Here is a 20,899-nt window from a genome sequence, read left to right as displayed (position 1 = left end):
GAGCTCCAGCCATCACATCTGCCTTCTAGCCAGTAGAGAGGAAGGGAGATTGAAAATATGAATGTCTCTTCCCTTTTTTTTTTCTTTCTTCTTTTTTTTTTTTAACAAGGACACTTGTTAAAAGTTGCTTATAACATTTTAGCTGACATATTATTGTTTAGTACTTAGTCCCACTGACACTCCTAGCTACAAAGGAGGTTGAGAAATATCATGTGCCCAGATGAAAGTTAAGAGATTCTGTTATTAAGGAAGATGGAGAGAATAAATGCTGGGGACCACAAATCATTTCTACAATAGTGGTAAAGAATACAAGCAAGACACAGATTAAGCATGGTAATATAGAGTTGTCTGACTAAATGGAATAAAAATATAAATTTGAATATGTAAAACAGTAGGGGCAGATAGCTGAGAGTACTCACAGCAATTCATAAATGACCTAATAGACTCAATTTGATATGAGTAGCAACTAGGAACCATTGTAGGCCTTGGAGAACAGAAGGAATGTTTAGCTTAGTCACAGAACTGAGCTTCCTTATTACTGAAAACAGCTATTTGTGGAAGATAATTCTTATTGCTTTGTGTAGAAATGAAGGAGATACAAATTGAATGAAGCTTGTAAGAGACAGTTGTTTCAATCCAGGCATCCAGGACCTGCTCCTAGGGTTATAGAAATGAGGAAACAGTAGTGTTTAAAGATAGACTGTAGAGAGGCAATGGGGGTAAGTGGATGATGTATTGGAGAAGAAAGAGAGAAATTGAAATTGACTAACATTTGCATTAGAGAAAATGGAGGCAAGTGATGATATCATACAGGTAAATTTTCATTAGAAGGAGTCTTAGGATGTCTCTAAGTTATTTAGTTACAGCGAAATGTAAAATTGAATGCAGGAAATGTGATTTCCAGCCTTTAGGACCTAGAGCTGAAACAGCTGTGCCTCCCTTCTTTATGGTGAATCAGCAAGGGAAAAGAGGCACTTTAAAGAAGGTGTTATATACACATCACCACTTCTACTTCTTTTTTTTTCTTTTCTTGGATGTTTTCCCAAGTTTTAATTCTAGTAGATAGCTTGGGTGGTTTTTGTTTAGATGCTTTTGAAGTTTGAAGGAAGAGATGGGCTGAAGGATCATTGCTGCTTGATGGCAAGACAGAACAATACAAAAAGGACAATTATAACTCAGCTCTAAGCGTCAGGCCATTTTTGTAGAGGCAACAGTTATTACAAAAATGATCTCCAGAGGCACTACTTACAGCCAGACCAGCAAAACTTTACCTGTGTTGGTCATCTGATCTTCCATAAAGAGCTCTTCACTAGCATCATTCTTTGCAACAGAACTTTACCTGTATTAAGGATTACTCTGGTCTGTGTCAAATGTAATAGCATTCCATATCATGGAAAAATTTCCCTGAAAACTATCATTGCTGTTGAACCAAAATTATACAGTAGGTCCTTGAACAACATCCTTTTGTTCAATGTTGTTATAACTGATGAGAAAAACATCAATTCCCGGCTGAGGCCCCTGTCTGTGTAGAGTTTGCACACTCTCCCCGTCTGCCTGGGCTTTCTCCATGTTCTCTACTTTTCTCCCACCTCCCAAGGATGTGCACAGCAGGTGAATCAGCATGTCTGAATGGTCCCAGCCCAAGTGAGTGTGGAGTGGGTGTGAGTGCACTCCACAATGAAGCGGCATCCCTGTCCAGGGATGGTTCCCACCTTGTGCCCTGAGCTTCCAGGATGGGCTCCAGCCACCTGTGACCCTGAAGGGAGCAGATGAATCATCTTACTTGTTTTTACTAATCTTCCTTAAATGTACGTATAGCTCACATTTATTTCAACCTGTAATAATAAAAGTAGGCCAGGCACAGTGGCTCATGCCTGCAATCCCAGCACTTTGGGAGGCCAAGGCAGGCAGATAACCTGAGGCCAGGAGTTCAAGACCAGCCTGGCCAAAATGGTGAAACCCCTATCTCTAGTAAAAATACAAAAATTAGCCAGGCATGATGGCAGTTGCCTGTAGTCCTAGCTACTCAGGAGGCTGAGGCAGGAGAATTGCTTGAACCTGGGAGGCAGAGGTTGCAGTGAGCTGAGATCACACCACTGTACTCCAGACTGGGTGACACAGCAAGACTCCATCTCAAAAAAAAAAAAAAAGAAGAAGAAGAAGAAGAAAGGTGTTTTGTTTTTTTGTTGTTGTTTGTTTTGAGACAGAGTCTCACTCTGTCGCCAAGGCTAGAGTGCAGTGGCACGATTGCAGCTCACTGCAATGCCTCTCAGATTCAAGTGATTCTCCTGCCTCAGCCTCCTAAGTATCTGGGACCACAGGCGCCTGCCACTACACCCAACTCATTTTTGTATTTTTTTTAGTAGAGACAGGGTTTCACCATATTGGCCAGGCTGGTCTCAAACTCCTGACCTTGTGATCTGCCTGCCTCAGCCTCCCAAATGTTTTGGTCTTTAGAAGTTTGGTGAAATTTTTGTGACTAGAAATACGCTGTAGGAACTTAGTTCTTGTTTATATTAATTAGCTTATGGTAAAATTGGTTTCATTATACATTGTTTCTCTTAAAGTAGCAATTTCCAAGAGACTATGGACATCATTAAATGAGGACTTGCTGTACTGCAAAGTAGTTGTCATGCTTTTATAATTAAAAAACAGCAATGTTGATGTTGTTACTTCCTACAAAGAGCTTTGTACTAACAGGGTTGATGTGGAGTCATGCTTGGTTGCCTTGCCACATGTAGATGAGATGGCAGGGCTTATGGTACAAACTGTGGTTGTAACTAAAACATTTGCATTGATAAATGTCAATCAGCTGATCTTTTAAATTTAAAAATAAATATATAAAAATAATTTGTATCTGTACCACCCTAAACCGACCACTGTTAACATCTTAGAATAGTCATGTGTCATATAATGATGTTTCAGTCAATGGTGGACTGCGTGTATGATACTGGTCCCATAAGATTATATTTTTACTGTACCTTTTCTATGTTTAGATATGTTTAGACACACAAATTCTTACCATTGTGTTACAATTGTCCTTGTGTTACAATTGCCTACCACATTCAGTACAGTAATATGCTATACAAGTTCATTGCTTAGGAGCAATAGGCTATACCATATAGCCCAGGTGTGTAGTAAGCTCTACCATCTCAATGTGTGTAAGTACACTCTGTGATGTTTGTACAACAATGAAATTGCCTAGCAATGCATTTCTCAGAAAGCATCCCTGTTGTTAGGCTATGCATAACTGTTTCTTTTTTATTTTTGTTTCAGAAAACCATTATACTCTTGTAAAAACAATATAGGCTTGTTATATAATTACTCAGAAATAACCATCATTAATATCAGATGATTGCAATTCTAGGCATCTTTTTTGTGAGACAGGCTCTCACTCTGTTGTCCAGGCTGAAGTACAGTGGCACCATCACAGTTCACTGCCACCTTGACCTCCCTGGGCTCAGGTAATCCTCCCACCTCAGCCTCCCAAGTAGCTGGGACTGCAGGCATGCGCCACCACACCAGCTAATTTTGGGTTTTGGGTTTTTTTTTTTTTTGATAGAAACAAAGTTTCACCATGTTGCCCAGGAAGGTCTCAAGCTCCTTGGCTTAAGCGATCTGCTCGCCTCAGCCTCCCACAGTGCTAGGATTACGGGGGTGAGCCATCATGCCTGGCCAGCATTTTAAAAAAATCTATACATACATAGAGAGAGATGGATAGCTAGGGAGAAATTATTTTTATAAAAATGGAATTATATGCTGTTTTTTAGTAAAAAATATTAAAGTTCTCCTTCAGGCAATGAGACTAGGAACTCCATTTACTGCACAATAACCAAAGACTGGAAGTGACACACTATTTGCGACACTACTGGCCTCACAAGAAGTATGGGGAAGTCTCTAAGTTTCTCTTTTTGAAAAATGTAAAATAAACAAAATAAGAACAGCACATGTGAGCTGAAGTCAGAGTGACTTGGCATTCTGCCTGTGGGAAGCTGCAGGTAACTGTAGGGGTTGAGTTGCTTAAGAGCAGTTGTTAGTAGATCAGAGAATGAGTTTGGGGCCTGTCTTGAGCATTGGGAAGGAAAGCGTTGGGTTACTATGCTGAACCCAGACCCTCAAGGGGACTGAATTGAGAAAGTGTACTCAGTTCATAAGTTAGGTCCAATAGGATTTTCACCAGTTTAAGACAAGCAATGAGCTCACAATCCAATATCACCACAGGAGAAGGTAAGCAGCAAAGAACATACTTAATCCCCCAAAGAGTGTAGATACTGGAAAGGTCAGATACAGAACAGCTGTGTATTTACATAAGTAAAGGATATAATCACATGCATCACCAATTATCAAGAGATTATTAGGACTCAATGGATGAATTTGAAAAAAGGGAACTTGCAGAAATGAGAAATACTACTGAACTAAAAAAATGTATTTAGTGAGCTAGAAGATATGCCTAAAGAAAATGGAAAATATGAAAGTAATATTAATTAAGCCATATGGAGGATACTGCTACAAAGGAATGACAATTAATTACTGTACCAGAAAACTTCTCATCTTCTACAATAGAAGCCTGACAACAGTGACATAGTATCTTAGAAATGCTGAAGGAAAATAACAGCCTATAATTGTGTACCAGCAAGACTATGATTTAAGGGTGAGGATGAAATAATTATTTATAGATGAATAGAAGAACGAAGAGAGTTTACAACCATGAGACCTGCATTAAAGGGTATACTTCAAAAAGAGGAAAATTATTGCAGAAAGATAGTTGAAAATTCAAGAGAGAATAATGAATAAATGGTAAACACACACATAAATATAGATATGTATGTGTAATAAACATTTGATGTATAAATGTAATTTTTGAGTTAAGAAAAAGACAACTAGAATAGCGGGTAGCCATGGTATTTAAGTGGGGGTGAGCAGGTCCAGAGTTGTGTTCTAAAGGTCCTTGTGTTTTTAAGAGAAGGTAATGAATACTCTTGGAATGTAAACTTTTAAAGGTAAACGTGCGTGATAAACTTTCAAGAATAAACTTTAAAAGAAGAGAAATAGAGTGCATAAATTCCAGACAAGTAGCAAGAAGAAGTAGAATGAGAAAAAATAAAATTTTATAAAGGGCAAAAAGCATAAAGTGGAACAAATGGAAATTAAAAAGTAAAATAAATAATAGAAATAAGCCCAGATAGATTAATAATCACAGTAAATAATAATAGATTAAACTCATCTATTAAAAGGCAGAGACTATCAGATTGGGGAAAAAGAAATCCAGATATATGCTGCAAGCATAAATTCACATAAAGATTGAAAGCAATGTATGGAAAAAGGTAAGTCAGACATATACAAACTAAAAGAAGGCTGGTATAGCTACTTAATAACAGGCAAAGGAGACTTTAAAGCCAAGAGCATTAAGGGTAATAATAAGATGCTCAGTTTCCCAGGAAGATGTAATATTTCTAAATGTGAATATACCCAGTAAAATAACTTCAAAGTATATAAAGCAAAAGTTGGTAGAACTATTGGAAGAAATTGAAACATCTACCATCATAGTAGATAATTTCAAAACATCTTTATTGATAGGTGAAGGACATAAAACATTTTTTTAAATATGGATTTTATAATTGATTATATGTGTTATAAAGGAAGTCTTTACATTTCCAAAAATCTGTTTCATATAGGACACGTTTTCTTACCAAAATACCATTAAATTTGAAGTTAAGAAAAAATATAAATAAAAAATTTCCATACATTTGAATGTGGGACTGTTTCTTTTAGAATAAGGTGAAAGAAAAGGACTTCAGTTCTCCTTGCTAAGTCAGCTTTGTAGTGGAGGTCCTAGCCATCACAGTCAAACAAGCAAGAGAAATTAAAAATGTAAGTATCAAAATGGAAGAAACGAGCATCATTTGTAAATGATAGGATTTTCATATAGAAAACTTCAAAAGATCTACAGACATATTAAAAATAATGAGTTTTAGAAAGATGGCTGGCTATAACATCAAAACATAAAATCAAGTTATATTCTATATATCAGCAACAAATATTAAACATAATTTTTAAGATACCATTTATAATAGCTAAAAATCTTGATTTAGGAATAAGTCTTACAAAAGAAGTACAAAATCTGTACACTGTAATAATGTTTAATTGAAATACATTGAAGACCTATATAAATGGAAAGATATTCCATGTTTGTCAAAATAATAATGTAAACATGTCAGTTCTCTCCAAATTGTCTAGATTTAGCAGAGGGTTTCTCAGCCTTGGTACTATTGATATTTTGAAACAGATCATTCTTTGTTGTGGGGGCTGTGCATTGTAGGGTAGTTAGCATCATCCCTGGCCTGTACCCACTGGACGCTATTAGCAAACATCCCTTTCTGTTGTATTGAATCAAAAAAGTCTGCAGACATTGCCAAATGTCCCCTGGGGGCCAAATTGTTCCCAGTAGAGAACCGCTGATTCGGTGCAGTTACAATCAAAATCCAAAAAGGATTTTAAGAGTTGAATGTGGTGTACTGATTCCAAAATTTACCTGGAAGAATCAAAAGTTCAAGAGTATCCAAAACATTCCTAAAATAGAGTAAGGTGGAGGGTTTGCCTTTCTAAATAACAAGACTAAAATTTGACTGATCCTGACAGTGTGGTATGGATGCAGGATAGGTGCATGGACCAATGGAACAAACCATAACCGTAGAAAACAGACCTGGGCCACTGTGGATCAGTAAATGACAGAAGTGGCATTCTTGAATAGTGGAGAAAAAATGAACTGCTCAATAAATAATACTGGTATAATTTTTTATCCATATTGTAAAAATGAAATGAGGTCTCTACCTGGATGAATTAAGGATTTAAAGGTAAAAAGGCAAAACTTTGAAATGTTTAGAAGAAAATTTAGAATATATTTTTTACATTGAAATAGGGAAGTATTTCATAAACAGAAAAAGTGCACATTATTTTTTAAAAGTGTTTATGAATTTGACATTTGTGGTAGGCAGAGTTCTGAGGATAAGCCCCATGACCCTTGCCTGTATACATTCCTCTCCCCTTTGAGTGTGGGCAGAACCTGTGAATATGATGAATTACCACCCCCATGATTGTTATATTCTATGGCAAAAAAGGTATTATTCTGGTAGGCCCTATCTAATCAGATGAGTCCTTTAAAAGCAGAGAGTTGGCTGGGCGCTGTGGCTCATACCTGTAATCCCAGCACTTTGGGAGGCCAAGGTGGGTGGATCATGAGGTCAGGAGATCGAGACCATCCTGGCCAACATGGTGAAACCCTGTCTCTACTAAAAATACAAAAATTAGCTGGGTGTGGTGGTGCATGCCTGTAGTCCCATCTACTCGGGAGGCTGAGGCAGGAGAATCACTTGAACCCAGGAGGCGGAGGTTGCAGTGAGCCAAGATTGTGCCACTGCACTCCAGCCTGGTGACAAAGTAAGACTCCGTCTCAAAAAAAAAAAAAAAAAAAAAAATTAATTAATTAAAAAAAAAATAAAAGCAGAGAGTTTTCTCTAGCTGCTGGCCAAAGAGGGAGTCAGAAAGATTCCAAGTGTGAGAAGGATTTGAAGCACTATTGTTGGCTTGAAGATGGAGTAATAAGGAATGCAAGTGGCCTCGAAGGTGAGCGTGGCCCCTGGTTGCCAGCCAGCAAGGAAATGGGGACTTTAGTCCCACAGTTGCAAGGAGCAGAATTCTGCCAACAGCTGTATTGAACTTGGAAGTGGATTCTTCCCCAGGGCTTCCAGATGACAGTTCAGCTTGGCCAACGCCTTGACTTTGGCTTTGTGAAACCAGAAAGAGAGAACCCATTTAACCTGCCTGCACTGCTGACTACAGAACTGCGAGATAATAAATGCTTGTTGTTTTAGGCCACTAAGTTTGTGGTAATTTGTTATAGCATCATTAGAACAAATGATCTTATAGCACCATTAGAAAACTAATAAAACTGTATTATCTTTTATTTTCTGTGCTTTTGGGGTCATATACAAAAGTTCTTTGCCCAGATCAATATCAAGAAGTTTTTCCCTGTTGGGTGTGGTAGCTCATGCCTTTACAGATGGCTCATGCCTCTCAGCACTTTGGAAGATCAAGGCGGAAGGATTTCTTGAGCCCAGGAGTTTGAGACCATCCTGAGCAACACAGCAAGACCCTGTCTCTTAAGAAAAAAAAAAAAAAATTAGCTGGGCATGGTGGCATGTGCCTGCAGTGCCAGCTATTCAGGAGGCAGAAATGGGAAGACCGCTTGAGCCTGAGCGGTAGAGGCTGCAATGAGCTGTGATCACGCCACTGCACTCCAATCTGGGTGACAGACCAAGACCCTGTATCAAAAAGAAACTTTTCTCTATGTTTTCTTCTAGTAGTTTTACAGATTCAGGTCTGGCACTTTAAGTCTTTTATCCATTTTTAGTTGATTTTTATATGTGTGGTGGATATCCAGTGTTCCCAGCACCACTTATCAAATAAACTGTCCTTTCCCATTGTGTATTCTTGGTACCTTTGTTGATCAGTTGGCCATAAGTGCATGGATTTATTTCTGGGCTCTCTGTTCTGTTCCATTGGAACAGATTATATGTCTGGTTTTGTGTCAGAACCACCCTATTTTGATTACTATAGTTTTGTAGTAGATTTTGAGGGGGAAAAAAAACACCATGTAAAAGTGAAAAAAAACAAAAAACAAAAACAAGCCGCAAAATGGGAAAATTTTCCAACGCATATAACTGACAAAGGATTAGTATCCAGAATATATAAAAAATTCCTGCAAATCAATGAGAAAAGAGTAGCTCAACAGAAAAAGAGGAAGCAAATATGAAAATCATTTCTAGAAAAACAGGAAACATGTAAGGCCAAGAAACATTTTTTAAATGCTTAGCTTTGTACTATGTAGTGACAAGACACAATTATGAATTTTATGGAAGATATAATTTACAATAACTTCAAAAATGAATGCCATATTGTGAGGAATTTTCCTTCTGTTTCTTGAGCTACATTTTCTTCTGCATTTGGGATCTTTCTTTTATGCATGCCGTCTTCCTTTCTTTCTCTTTCATGCTTCTCCTTCCTTCCTTCTCTGCTTGTTTTTCTACTGGAATGTGTTTGTTTAGTTGCCAGGCCATTTCTTCACATCTTGCTGATGCTTAGGCAGCTCTCACTAGGCACTGTCTCTTGAAGGTGGTAGAGTATAATGGTTAAGGGCTCAGGTCCTGAAGCCATACTGTCTGCATTTGAATCCTGACTGGTTGTATGACCTTGGACTGGCTACTTAAGCCCTTGTGCTGTAATTTCACCTTCTGTAAAATGGGGTTAACATGGGCCCTGTGATGGAGTTGTTATAAGTAAATGGGCTAATACAGAGTCAGCACAATGAACTTTGGCTGTTGTTTGTTCAGAAACACTTAGTGATTTCTTGACTCTTCCCACCATATCTGAGATCAGTTTGTTTTCTCCACCAGGCTGCAGTCTATGGGCTTTTTTTTTTTATTTTATCCATTTTTCTGTAGCAGATCTCAGCTGAGGCCATGTATGGTCTTCTTTAGAATATCTGAACTCTGCTCTGTTTTTGAGTCTCTTATAAAAGGTCCTGCTCATTCTACCAAGTTGAGGTATGTGTCCTATTCCTGTGGGGGAGAGATACCTTCAAGCTTTAGATCCTTCACCCAATTCAGTGTCAAACTGTGGCTTTCATGTCTGTTGAAGTGTAAGCACCTTTATTTACTGTTACACCCATTTTTTTTCTCTAGCTATTTTCACCTCTTCTCCGTCATAAGTGGGAAGAAAGCATTCTCCATTCAGTTCTCTTTTTTTCCAGACATGTGGATATTGATGAGAACTCTAAGGTTGTTGTCATCTTACCAGTATTGCTTTTGGGGGAGAAGGGATGTCCTAGATCTTGTTTCTTTTCTTGGCCACCAGTTATTTTTATTCTTTTTCTTTTAGAAATTTTAGTTATATCTGTTTCTATGTTAGATTGCTATTGACTTTTTAAAAAAATCTCATTGCGTACTGGGTGATGGGAATTCTGTGTTGCAGTTTCACTTTGCTATCTTAACCCAGGAGTCAGCCACTGAATATTAAAACTTGCTTTTGTAGTGGCTGTTTATTTTCCCTTGTCCCTGGAGTTGAGCATCTAACTTGGTTTGTGAATTTTCCCTGTTTCTCATTATTCTTAAGCGAGAACTACTGGCAGTGTCTCAAATTTTATGTGCTATTGTTAGCAAAATACTGAAATAAAATTGTCTCAACTCCATTTTTAAGATCTCCAGCAGTAAAAGTTGGTTCTTTTTCACTTTTCTTATCTACCTATTTCAAATTTAATTTTAAAAATCTACTGAAACATCTCTGCTTTCTTATTCTTCTCTTTTCACCTTAAAAAATGCCTTTCCCCTAGTAATCTCAAAATTCATCTACCAAGAAAGATGTACAGTAATTGTACATCTTTAATCTCAAAAGTCATCTACCAAGAAAGATGTACAGTAATTGTACACTCCATCTCCTGTGTTTTGAAGCATTTCTCAGGTAAATGGAAGCTGAGCAATAAAGCAGAAACATAGAGGTTGTATCTGTAGTGGATACTGCGGTGTGTCTCCCAGATCCTTGCTTCAAGATCAAGGCACTCTTGAGTTGTGGGAGGGTGTTGGCTGTGGGCTCTCAACTGAATCCTCCTCTGGGAATTCCCAACAGCTGAAGAGAGCCTCTTCGTTCAAGGTCATGCCCCCTAGCTAAGGGGTCCTACATCAAGGCAGGACAACTGTGAAGAGCCATTCCAGCTTCAAAGCTCCTATAAGGATCAGCTGAGTCCTTTATTGCAGGTGTGCTACAGTTATTGCAACTGCGCTTGCTTGACCCGATCCTGCCTGCCTGCCTCCCTCCTCGCTGGTAGTTTCTAAGAACGCTCCCTAATGGCTCTCCCACATACAAATCTGAGTCTGAGAGTCTGTTTCCTAGGGAACCCAACCTACAATGGCTTTTCCTCTAGATTTAAAATATAGGACAGTAATAATATGTGTACATAAATAGATAATGAGAATAGAGAATAAAGCAAATGGGGCAAAATGTTAACAATTGGTGAATCTGGATGAAGACCATATGGGCGTTCTTTGTACTATTCTTGTTACTTTTCTGTAAGCTTAAAATTATTACAAAATGAAAGTTAAAAAAAAATGTGACAAATACCAACTACTTTAAGATGCTTAAGTTAGCCGGGTGCGGTGGCTCACGCCTGTAATCCCAGCACTTTGGGAGGCCGAGGCGGGCGGATCAGGAGGTCAGGAGATCGAGACCATGGTGAAACCCTGTCTCTACTAAAAATACAAAAAATTAGCCAGGGGCAGTGGAGGGCACCTGTAGTCCTAGCTACTCAGGAGGCTGAGGCAGGAGAATGGCGTGAACCTGGGAGGCGGAGCTTGCAGTGAGCTGAGATCACGCCACTGTACTCCAGCCTGGGCGACAGAGCAAAACTCCGTCTCAAAAAAAAAAAAAAAAAGATGCTTAAGTTTAACTATGTGCCAAAACAACGAAATTGGAGTCAAGGTTCCAAATTCACAATTCTGTAAAAGTTAGATATAAACTTAAGCACCATGAGACTTGACTTTTAGATCTTACTAGCTCTTCCTTAGCCCACTGAATATTTTCGATAATGCAATATATCTGTTACTAAAAATTAATTTTGTTAAGCAAATTATTTAATTTACTTACATTACACCTAAAAGGACATGGTTATTATATGCTAAATAATAAATGGAACAATTTGGAAATCTGTTCAACTTATGGAGCATTGCATTTCCAAAATGTATGGTGCATTGCTAATGCCTGATAATTTGAACGTCAGTTTGATATCTCATCTAAGAAATATCGGAGGGTTCACAAGTTCTGCTTTGTGGTATTATCTGAGTGGTGCAGGCTCAGTGCGATGTACAGCTTCTTTCTAGATAGTTTCCACAAAGTACTTACAACCTTGGTATCGAAGCACTTATCTTTGAATGACTCAGTGGCTTCATTTCCTGCAGCATCATTACTTTTTCCTCTGAGGTTTCTCATTCACATACTAGTCTTCATTGGCTTGTGACTTCACAGTGTCAATTGATAAGTAGCTTACAAGACCAAAGAGATCTCATTTCCACTAAGGAACTATAAGGAACTAAATGTATGTTCTCTCCTACTTGCTTGTGAAAATCCAGAAATAAATGTTGTGTAATTACCAAATCTAATTAAGCATACCTCACTTCCAGTGTTATGCTGTCTGATACTGAAAGAAAAATTTAATGAGTTTCCATAGACCCACTATATTCTAACTGCTTTCTTTCTTGCCTCATAAGATAGGTTTACAACATTTAGGCTATTCTAGGCCAAAATGCATCTCCAACATGCCAGATATTTTTTCCTTCACAATTCTTGCTATTCTTCAGTTTCTCTCACAATTTACTTCAAAATTGACCATCTGACATTTTTACTAATCTACTTCTGTAATGTCTAAAACCTAAGACCATATGATTTCAAAGATAACTTAGTTGCTGAATGCTGAGCCAGTGATAATGTAGTTGATTAAATCCAGTGAAAGTAGATAGATGATCTAAGCCCCAAGTCACCACTCTTTGCCAATATTAGCTACAAAATCTCCAAGCCCCAAATAAGCTCATTTTAATTATTCACTTTTATGCGAAATTAAAACAAAAAGTTACAACCATAAATGAAAAATTCGTATTTCTTCAGTATCTCTGGCATCTACCATACTTTCTCCCTTTGCCCACATAGTTCCTTCTGCTCAGAGTAATTTCTCTTTGCCTCTACCCTTATTGGAATCCTAGCCATCCTTCAAAGCCTTGTTTAAATTTTACTTCCTCTTTGTGGCTGTTTTTGATTACTCTGGGGCACATTGCTGTTTTCCTCCTTAGAGTATCTGTTCCTAAAATTAATTAATTCAAGAACGTTTAGCATATAATTGTTCTGTTTCCTGTAAGTCTGTATGTTAGACTTACATACCTAGTCAGGCTATAAACTTCTAGAAGGTAAAGACTGTGCCTTATATTACCGCTTTTCAGTATTTTTTTTTTTTTTTGCCTAACCCCTAAAATGATTTTGAAACACTATGTACCTCCTCACACATTTTTAAGTTGATATATGAAGTTTTATAAGTATAAATAACTGCAAAGGATATAATTCTGGCACATTGTAAATATTGACATTAAGGACAAAAGAAAAGAAAAAACAAGCAAACTGTTAAGTTATATCCGTCTTTTAAATGTATCTAAAGGAATCTAAATACCATTGTGATTGATACCTGTAGTCATTCATTTAAAAAAAAAGTACATGAAGTCCTTAACTCTTAGAAATTTTACATTATTCCCTTTTCTCTTTGAAGTCATATGTTTATTCTACATTTCTTGCAGAATTTTATTCTAATATAAAGTATTTTTATGCTTGGAAATCTTCTCTACATCAAATAGATATAAAATTGAAATTATTTTTCTAAATTTTCTCTGACCAAAGGTTTTAATGTTTCTTCTAGATTGACTTATTACAATTATTGTTAGTATGCAGTCAATCAAAACCACATAAATGCATTATAAATTTGTATGAATATTTGTTAAATAAATTTTATTAGAAATATATGGTTTTATGAGATAATTGGAACTGCTCATTTGTCCACATAGGAATGTGACTGATTGCTAGCTATAAGCAGGGCTCAGCAGAAATCCTGCCTCTATTTTATTTATATTTGTATAAAGATAAATGCTGAGAAAACTTGTTCACCTAAATCATAGATGGGACAAGAAGGTGCTTTATTATAATAGTGTCAGTCAATTCTATGAATTTCTTTCAAGTAATATGCTGGAAATTATATAGTGATTTATTATAAAAATATATTTTTATCTCTTGTTGACTGTTAACTCGATGAAGTCATTTTTCAGTGTTGCTGAAAGCAAAGGATTAGAAACACCCTACTTAGAAAAAGACTTGTTAAACAGTCATAAGGAGTAATTTACTTTCTCAATTTCTAGGAACAATACTGAAAAAATTCATACTAAAATTTATTAAATAACTATTAATTCAATCTGTTATACTTTAACCGAATATACTCAGAAAGTGGGAGAAAAATTAAAATATTAATTGCAATATACCTGTCAATGCAATTTTTTGAGAAAATGATTTTATTGTATCATATGCTCTATACTTTCATCAACTCTATAGAACCTCAGATTTGGTTCATTCAATTTTTGGAAAATATTTACCATATAATCTAGTTGGCAAAGCCAACTCTCATTGTTAAGACAACTAGCCAAATCAGATTTAAAGTTTCCTTCAGAAAATGTCTTACTTTATTCAAATAAATGTATAAACAGATGTTGTCCTGATTGTCTTCACACTCCTGAATCCTTTCCTAAGATGGATGGCAAAGGCACGCAGCCTCATCAGGAGTTTGTTGCATTGGTGACATATGGCACCCCTGCCTCTCATGCTTGCCTGGCTTTGCTCTCAGGGGACCCTTCCTTAGGAATAATGCATTCTTTGATAATAGGTGAGGAATGAAAAACACAAGGACATTAAACAAAACTTGTCATCTGTCCTGCTGCCTCGTACTGTAATATATCAGAATACCAAACATGCTGGTGTGGACCAAAATACCTTGTTATTTATGCCATGCTTTCTCATTAAAAGAAACGTCTGGACAGACAGACCATTAGTTTTTTTCTGCTTTGATTAAAGGAGGCTTCCTCTATGTTCGTATTTTTAACTATTATTTGGTGCCTTAGAGGTTCTTATGCTTGGGAAGATGTATCATAATAAGATGGGTGAGGATATGCCTTTCTTTTGTAAAATGGGAGAAAATTGATTATTGGAGGGAAATGGGAAAGAACTAGCCTGATACCTCTGCGTAGTTGCATTCTCAGGCAGATCAGTTTTTGGTAAGAACATAGGTGGAAGTTGCCGATCTGGAAATTGCTTCCTTTAAAACTATCTATGCCCACCTAGCCCTTGGGAAATCTTTACATATCCCCAGTAGTGTGTATATACCAATTTGAAGGTAGTTTTCTTATACTTCCTATTGTGCCCAATGATATGCTGAGATAGAGTTGGTACTAATACTTTCAGATTAGACTTTTTAGAGTTGGTACTAATATATAGTAATTAACATAGGAAGGGAAAGATTCAGACTGTAAAAATATTGTTTAGCAAAAAGATATAAACAGAAATACCAGTTTATTTTCACTGGTTGTATTAGTACATTCTCAAATTGCTATAAAGGACTACCTGAGACTGGGTAATTGATAAAGAAAAGAGGTTTAATTGGTTTATGGTTCTGCAGGCTGTACAGGAAGCATGGCTGAGGAAGCCTCAGGAAACTTACAATCAGAGCGGAAGGCAAAGGGGAAGCAAGAATGTCCTACATGGCTGGAGCAGGAGGAAGAGAGCGAAGCGGGAGGTGCTACACACTTTTAAACAACCAGCTCTCATGAGAATCCACTCTCACAGGAACAAGGGGGAAATCCGCCCCATGAACCAATCACCTCCCACCAAGCCCCTCCTCCAACATTGGGGATTACAATATGACATGAGACTTGGGTGGGGACACAAATCCAAACCATATCACAGGTGTATTCTTTTATGTTCAAATCAAAATTTAAAAATTGTGTTGAGTTCTTTTATCTAATAATCTATACATTTCTGATTAGTTTCTCTTAGAACACAACAAATTCACACTGCAGTAATAAAGTTCTTTAAAATATTAATTAAAATAATTATAGTTCTCATTCCTGCTTTGCTAAAATTTTATTTGAATACTTTTCACTTTTTCAAACTCTATTTTCTCTACTATATTAAACCTTATTTTTTAGAAACGATGACTAAGTAATGTTATAACAGAGTTGTTGATGTAGGAAAGGGCTAGAATTTAAATTATTTTTCTAAATTTTCTCTGACCAAAGATTTTAATATTTATTCTAGATTGACTTATCATAATTATTGTTAATATGCAGTCAATCAAAACCACATAAGTGCATTATAAATTTGTATGAATATTTGTCAAATATAAAGAAAATAATTTTATTTTCTTAAGAATTTAAGTTGTATTTTTAAAATCAGTCTGAACTTCTCACTTGTTACAAAGAGACATATTAAAGTGATTAACACTCATAGGTTACCACTGGCAGATGGTTTATATTTAGCAGGAAAAAAAAGGTATCTTCAGAAGTTATTAACTTACAAATTGGGAACTAATATAAAAACATAACTGTGTTTTGCCAAAGTAAAATCTTAGCTTTATATTGTTGACAGAAAATGTGTGCAAGGCAGGATTGAAACAAGAGCATTGCCAAGATGTTCATTTGCCTACAGAAACTATGTTGTCCCAGGAAACACTTCCACTCAAGATTCCTGGTTGGAAATCAACAGAGGTAAGTCTATAGTTTCCTATAGCTGCTGTAATAAATCACTGCAAGTTTTGTGCCTTAAAACAAACAAATTTATTATCTTCTGTAGGTTAGAAGCCTGACCCAGGGCTCACTGGGCTAAAATCAAGGTGTCTGTAGGGCTATGTTCTTTCTGGAGGCCCTAGCGGACGATGTGTTTTTATGTTTTGGGTTTTTTTTTAATTTGTCTTTTGCACCTTCATGTGTTCCAAGAGAAATTGTGCTTGTCTTTTAACTTTGCTTTTGGTGTCTTTTGTTATTCAGGGCTTTAAATATTAATAAGGTCAAATTATCAAAGTTTTATGGTCTGTGCTACTAAAAAAATCTTGAGAAATTCTTTCTTACCCTAATATAATAAAATCTCTTATTTTTTCTTCTAAGTGTTGAGGTCCTTATGTCCTCTAGAATTTTTCTGTATAGTAGAAGATAGAGTCCCTTCTTTGTACCCTTGTGGATAGGCAATATTTAATTTGTTGAATAGTCTTTTTCTACCCATTAAAAAGAATTCTATGAAATAATTGTATACTCACAGGAAGTTGCAAAAATAGTACAGAGTCCCGTATGCCCTTCTCTCAGCTTGTGCCACTGTTGGCATGTTGTATGGTTGTAGCGCAACATCAAAACCAGAAAACGGATATTGGTATATTAATTAGTACCAACTGGACTGCAGACCTTATTCATTATTCAACTTTTCAATTCACTGTTCAGATTTTTAAACTTGCATTTGTGTTTTTGTGTGTGTGGTTCTATGTAATTATATCCCATGTATAGATATGTGTAAACAGAACCACAATGAAGATACAGAACTGTTCCATCACCACAAAAGAAGTGCCTCGTGCTACCCACCCCACACTCCCAACCCATCCTCTGGCAATAATATTTTCTCCATCTCTGCAGTGTTCGTCATGTCTAGAATGTTGTATAAATGGAAGGAGACAGTATGCAGCCTTTTGAGATGGAATTTTTTCGCTCAGTGTAATGCTCCTGGGGGGCCGACAGGTTGTCACATGAATCAGTAACGCATCCCTTTTTTGTTGCTGAGTACGTTCTACTGTCAGGATACACCAGATTTTGTTCAGCCATTCATTCATTGAAGAATATTTGGATGTTTCCTTCTTTAGCTATGATGAATAAAGTTGCTGTGAATATTTGTGTACATATTTTTGTGTGAAGTTTTCATATCTCGGGGATAAATGTCAGAGAGTTGTAGGGTTGTATGGTAAGTGCGTGCCAAGTTTTGCAAAAAACAGTCAAACTATTTTCCAGAGTGGCTATACCATTTTATATTCCCATGAGCAATGCATAAGAGATCCAGTAGCTCTGCATCCTAACCAACTTTTGGTATTACTGCTATTTTAATTTTAGCTCTTCTAATAGGTCTGTAATGATATCTCATTGTGATTTTAATTTGCATTTTCCAAATGGCTAATGATGTTGAATATCTTTTCATGTGCTTATTTGTGGCATTATAACTTATCTTTGACCTTATTCATATGTTCACATCTTTTATCCATTTTCTAATTGAATTGGTTTTCTTTTTACCATTGAGTTTTGAGTTCTTCACATATTCTGGATGTAAGTTCTTTGTCAGATATGTGATCTGTGTGTATTTTCTCTCCGTTTGTGGCTTGTGTTTTCTTTTTAACAATATCTTTCACAGAGCAAAATTTTAAGATTTCAATGAAGTCAAATTTTTCAGTTTTTGAAAATCATGCATTTGGTGTCATATCTAAGAACTCTTTGCCTAAACAAAGTCACACAGGTTTTCTCCTAAAAGTGTCATGTTTTACGTTTAGGTCTGTGATCTATTTTGAATTAATTTTTGTGTAAGGTGTGAAGTATATAGATAAAGGGCTTTTAATTTATTTATTTATTTTTGCCCAAGTATATCCAGTTGTTTCAACACTATTTGTTGAAAAGACTTAAATTTTACTACAGTATGCGTAAGTGTGGTTTTCTTTTCTTTCCTCCTTCTCACCCATGGGACTTTTCAGTTGGAGGATTTTTCATCTCTATTTAGTCCTGTGAAAGTTATCTCGGTTTTTCTTCAAACATTTTCTACTGTTGATTTTCACTTTTTTATCTTTCTTGGATTCTTATTATCTGGATATTAGTAATTCTCTTTCTATATTTATATCTCTTCACTTTATAGTTTCTATTCGTTTTCTCATTTTTCTGTGAGTTCCTCAATTTGATCTTCCAGCTTAGTAATTTATTCTCAGCTATATCCATTCAATTTTAAATATCATCTATATTCTCTATTTCAACTATTCTATTTTTATATGTAATATTCAGTATTTATGTTTCTTCTTTATATCATGTCTTCTTGTTTCATATTACTCATATCCCTTTTCATTTATCTTGGTATGTTTAGTAAATTTATTTTAAATTCTTGGTCTATGTTTTCTAATATCTGGGCTTCTGATGAAATCAGTGATTCAGTTTTTAATTTTTCTTTTGAAATAGTTATGCTCCTCCAATGGCTGGTTATCTTTAGAGGTAATGGCTGCTTTTTTTTAGGATTGCTAAAGGCTTGAGCTTAGTCTATCTGCTCCCTATCAGCTTAAGTGGGAGGTGAGGGAAATGAACTCTAGAGTGAAGAGTATTTCTTCCCCTTCACCCCCATAAGACTTAAGCTGATCATTCCTCATCCTAAGGATCAATGCCTCAAGTTAGGAATTAATTCTTAATACCCCAAGAAGAAGTAGCCTTAGGGGGAGACACTTCTTAAATTGCAAACCACATGCCCACCTGGGGGACAGGAAGAGGAAGGGTGAAGAAGCATCTTCCCAAGCCTACCCCAGTCGCCACCAAATTTTCTCAGCTCCTTGCCCACTCAGTTTCTGCACAGACTAGAAGGTACTCCTGAGTACAGCTGCCTGAGTCCCAGTAGCTGTGGAGGCCAGTTGCAGGGCAGCAAATGGAGTGTCATTACGATACTTTCTTCCTATGTTATCTTGTCACTGCAGACTCCCTTCCTTCCGTCCCAGGATAAAGCCAGCACCAACACCCCTACTCACTCTCACACAAATTTACCAGTTCAAAAGAGCTCTGTGTCTCCCCAGGGGCCTTTCAGTTTTCTTCTCATTTTGATGTTGTTCCTTTATAGTACCTCCTGGGTTGATCTTGTGAGACGGAGCCACCAGAACCAGAAGCAGGACTTGCTGTTCTTTCTGCAGTGTTCTGCGACCTTCTCAGACATAATATCTACTTAACTCCTGTTTGCACTTTCACATGACAACTCACATCTTTAATTTTAGCATATAGCTCTTCAAACATTACTTTTCCTCCATTTCCTTGAACACTTTTTCTGCTTAATTTCCGTTAAATATACATTGGATTACTCTGTCATTTTTAATGGCTTTCAACAGCTTTTTAAAACATTTTTTTGTTTCATATCTCCATGCTGCATTGTGATTAGATCATCTTTCAATTCATTTATTCTCCTTTCATAGGTGCCCACTTAGAATTTTTCTGTCTAGTGAGGTATTTATTTATTTATTTATTTTAGAAACAGGGTCTCACTCTGTTGCCCATGGTGGAATGCAGTGGAATGATGATAGCTCACTGTGACCTCAAACTCTTGGGTGCAAGCGATCTTCCCACCTCAGCCTCCCAAGCAGCTGGGAGTGTATCACTATGCCTGGCTAATTTTAAAAATATTTTGTAGAGACGAGGTCTTACTATATTGCCCAGGCTAGTCTCGAACTCCTGGCCTCAAGCGATCCTCCCGCCTTGGCCTCTCAAAGCACTGAGATTACAGGCATGAGCCACCACACTCTGCCAGGTTTTTATTTTAATAACTCTATTTTTCATTTAGAGAACCTCTCATTGCTTAAGTATATCCGTTTGTACTTATTTCATATCTGCCTGTTTTTATTTCTTGATTTATTCCAGTAAATTAAATGTTATCCTTTTCATTATCTTTTAAGACTACGTGTACTTAGTTTTAAATACTTTCTATATATTTTGTTTGTTTGTTGTGTTTTTTGAGACAGAATTTTGCTCTTGTCACCCAGGTTGGAGTGTAGTGGCGTGACCTCGGCTCACTGCAACCTCCGCCTCTGGGGTTCAAGCGATTCTCCTGCCTCAGCCTCCCAAGTAGCTGGGTATACAGACGCCTGCCACTACATCTGGCTAATTTTTTACATTTTTAGTAGAGATGGGGTTTCACCATGTTGGCCAGGCTGGTCTTGAACTCCTGACCTCAGGTGATCCACCCGCCTTGGCCTCCCAAAGTGTTGGGATTACAGTCATGAGCCACCGTACCTGGCCCCTATATTTCTTTATTATATTGACTTTTTCAGGAGTGAATTTGGTTTTCTTTCTGTGTTTTAGAGTATTGGATTATAAGCTCATCTTGAGTAGCTCAAGTTTTTGTTTTTGTTTCTTAATCTTTCTCTCTGTGTCCTTTCTCCTTCCTGCTTAACAGATTTTCATTTTGCCTCCTCCTGACACCCAGAACTATTCATCCACATTCAGGACTTACTGGC

The 20,899-nt window shown here is 36.8% G+C and overlaps 1 protein-coding gene across 6 annotated transcripts in view; it reads left to right on the top strand.

Moving 5' to 3' along the window:
- The window catches only part of ENTHD1 (ENTH domain containing 1), a 152,779-nt gene that overhangs the window by 36,861 nt on the left and 95,019 nt on the right, over positions 1-20,899 (top strand). For all 6 annotated transcript variants that reach the window (XM_054470093.1, XM_054470091.1, XM_054470094.1 and 3 more), the window contains one exon: positions 16,273-16,391. In XM_054470093.1, the coding sequence (XP_054326068.1) occupies positions 16,273-16,391 (119 nt within the window). The remainder of the gene's footprint in view (positions 1-16,272; positions 16,392-20,899) is intronic.

This window comes from Pongo pygmaeus, chromosome 23 (assembly GCF_028885625.2).
Source record: "Pongo pygmaeus isolate AG05252 chromosome 23, NHGRI_mPonPyg2-v2.0_pri, whole genome shotgun sequence".
NCBI lineage: Eukaryota > Metazoa > Chordata > Mammalia > Primates > Hominidae > Pongo > Pongo pygmaeus.
This window is presented reverse-complemented; position numbering and strand designations above follow the sequence as displayed.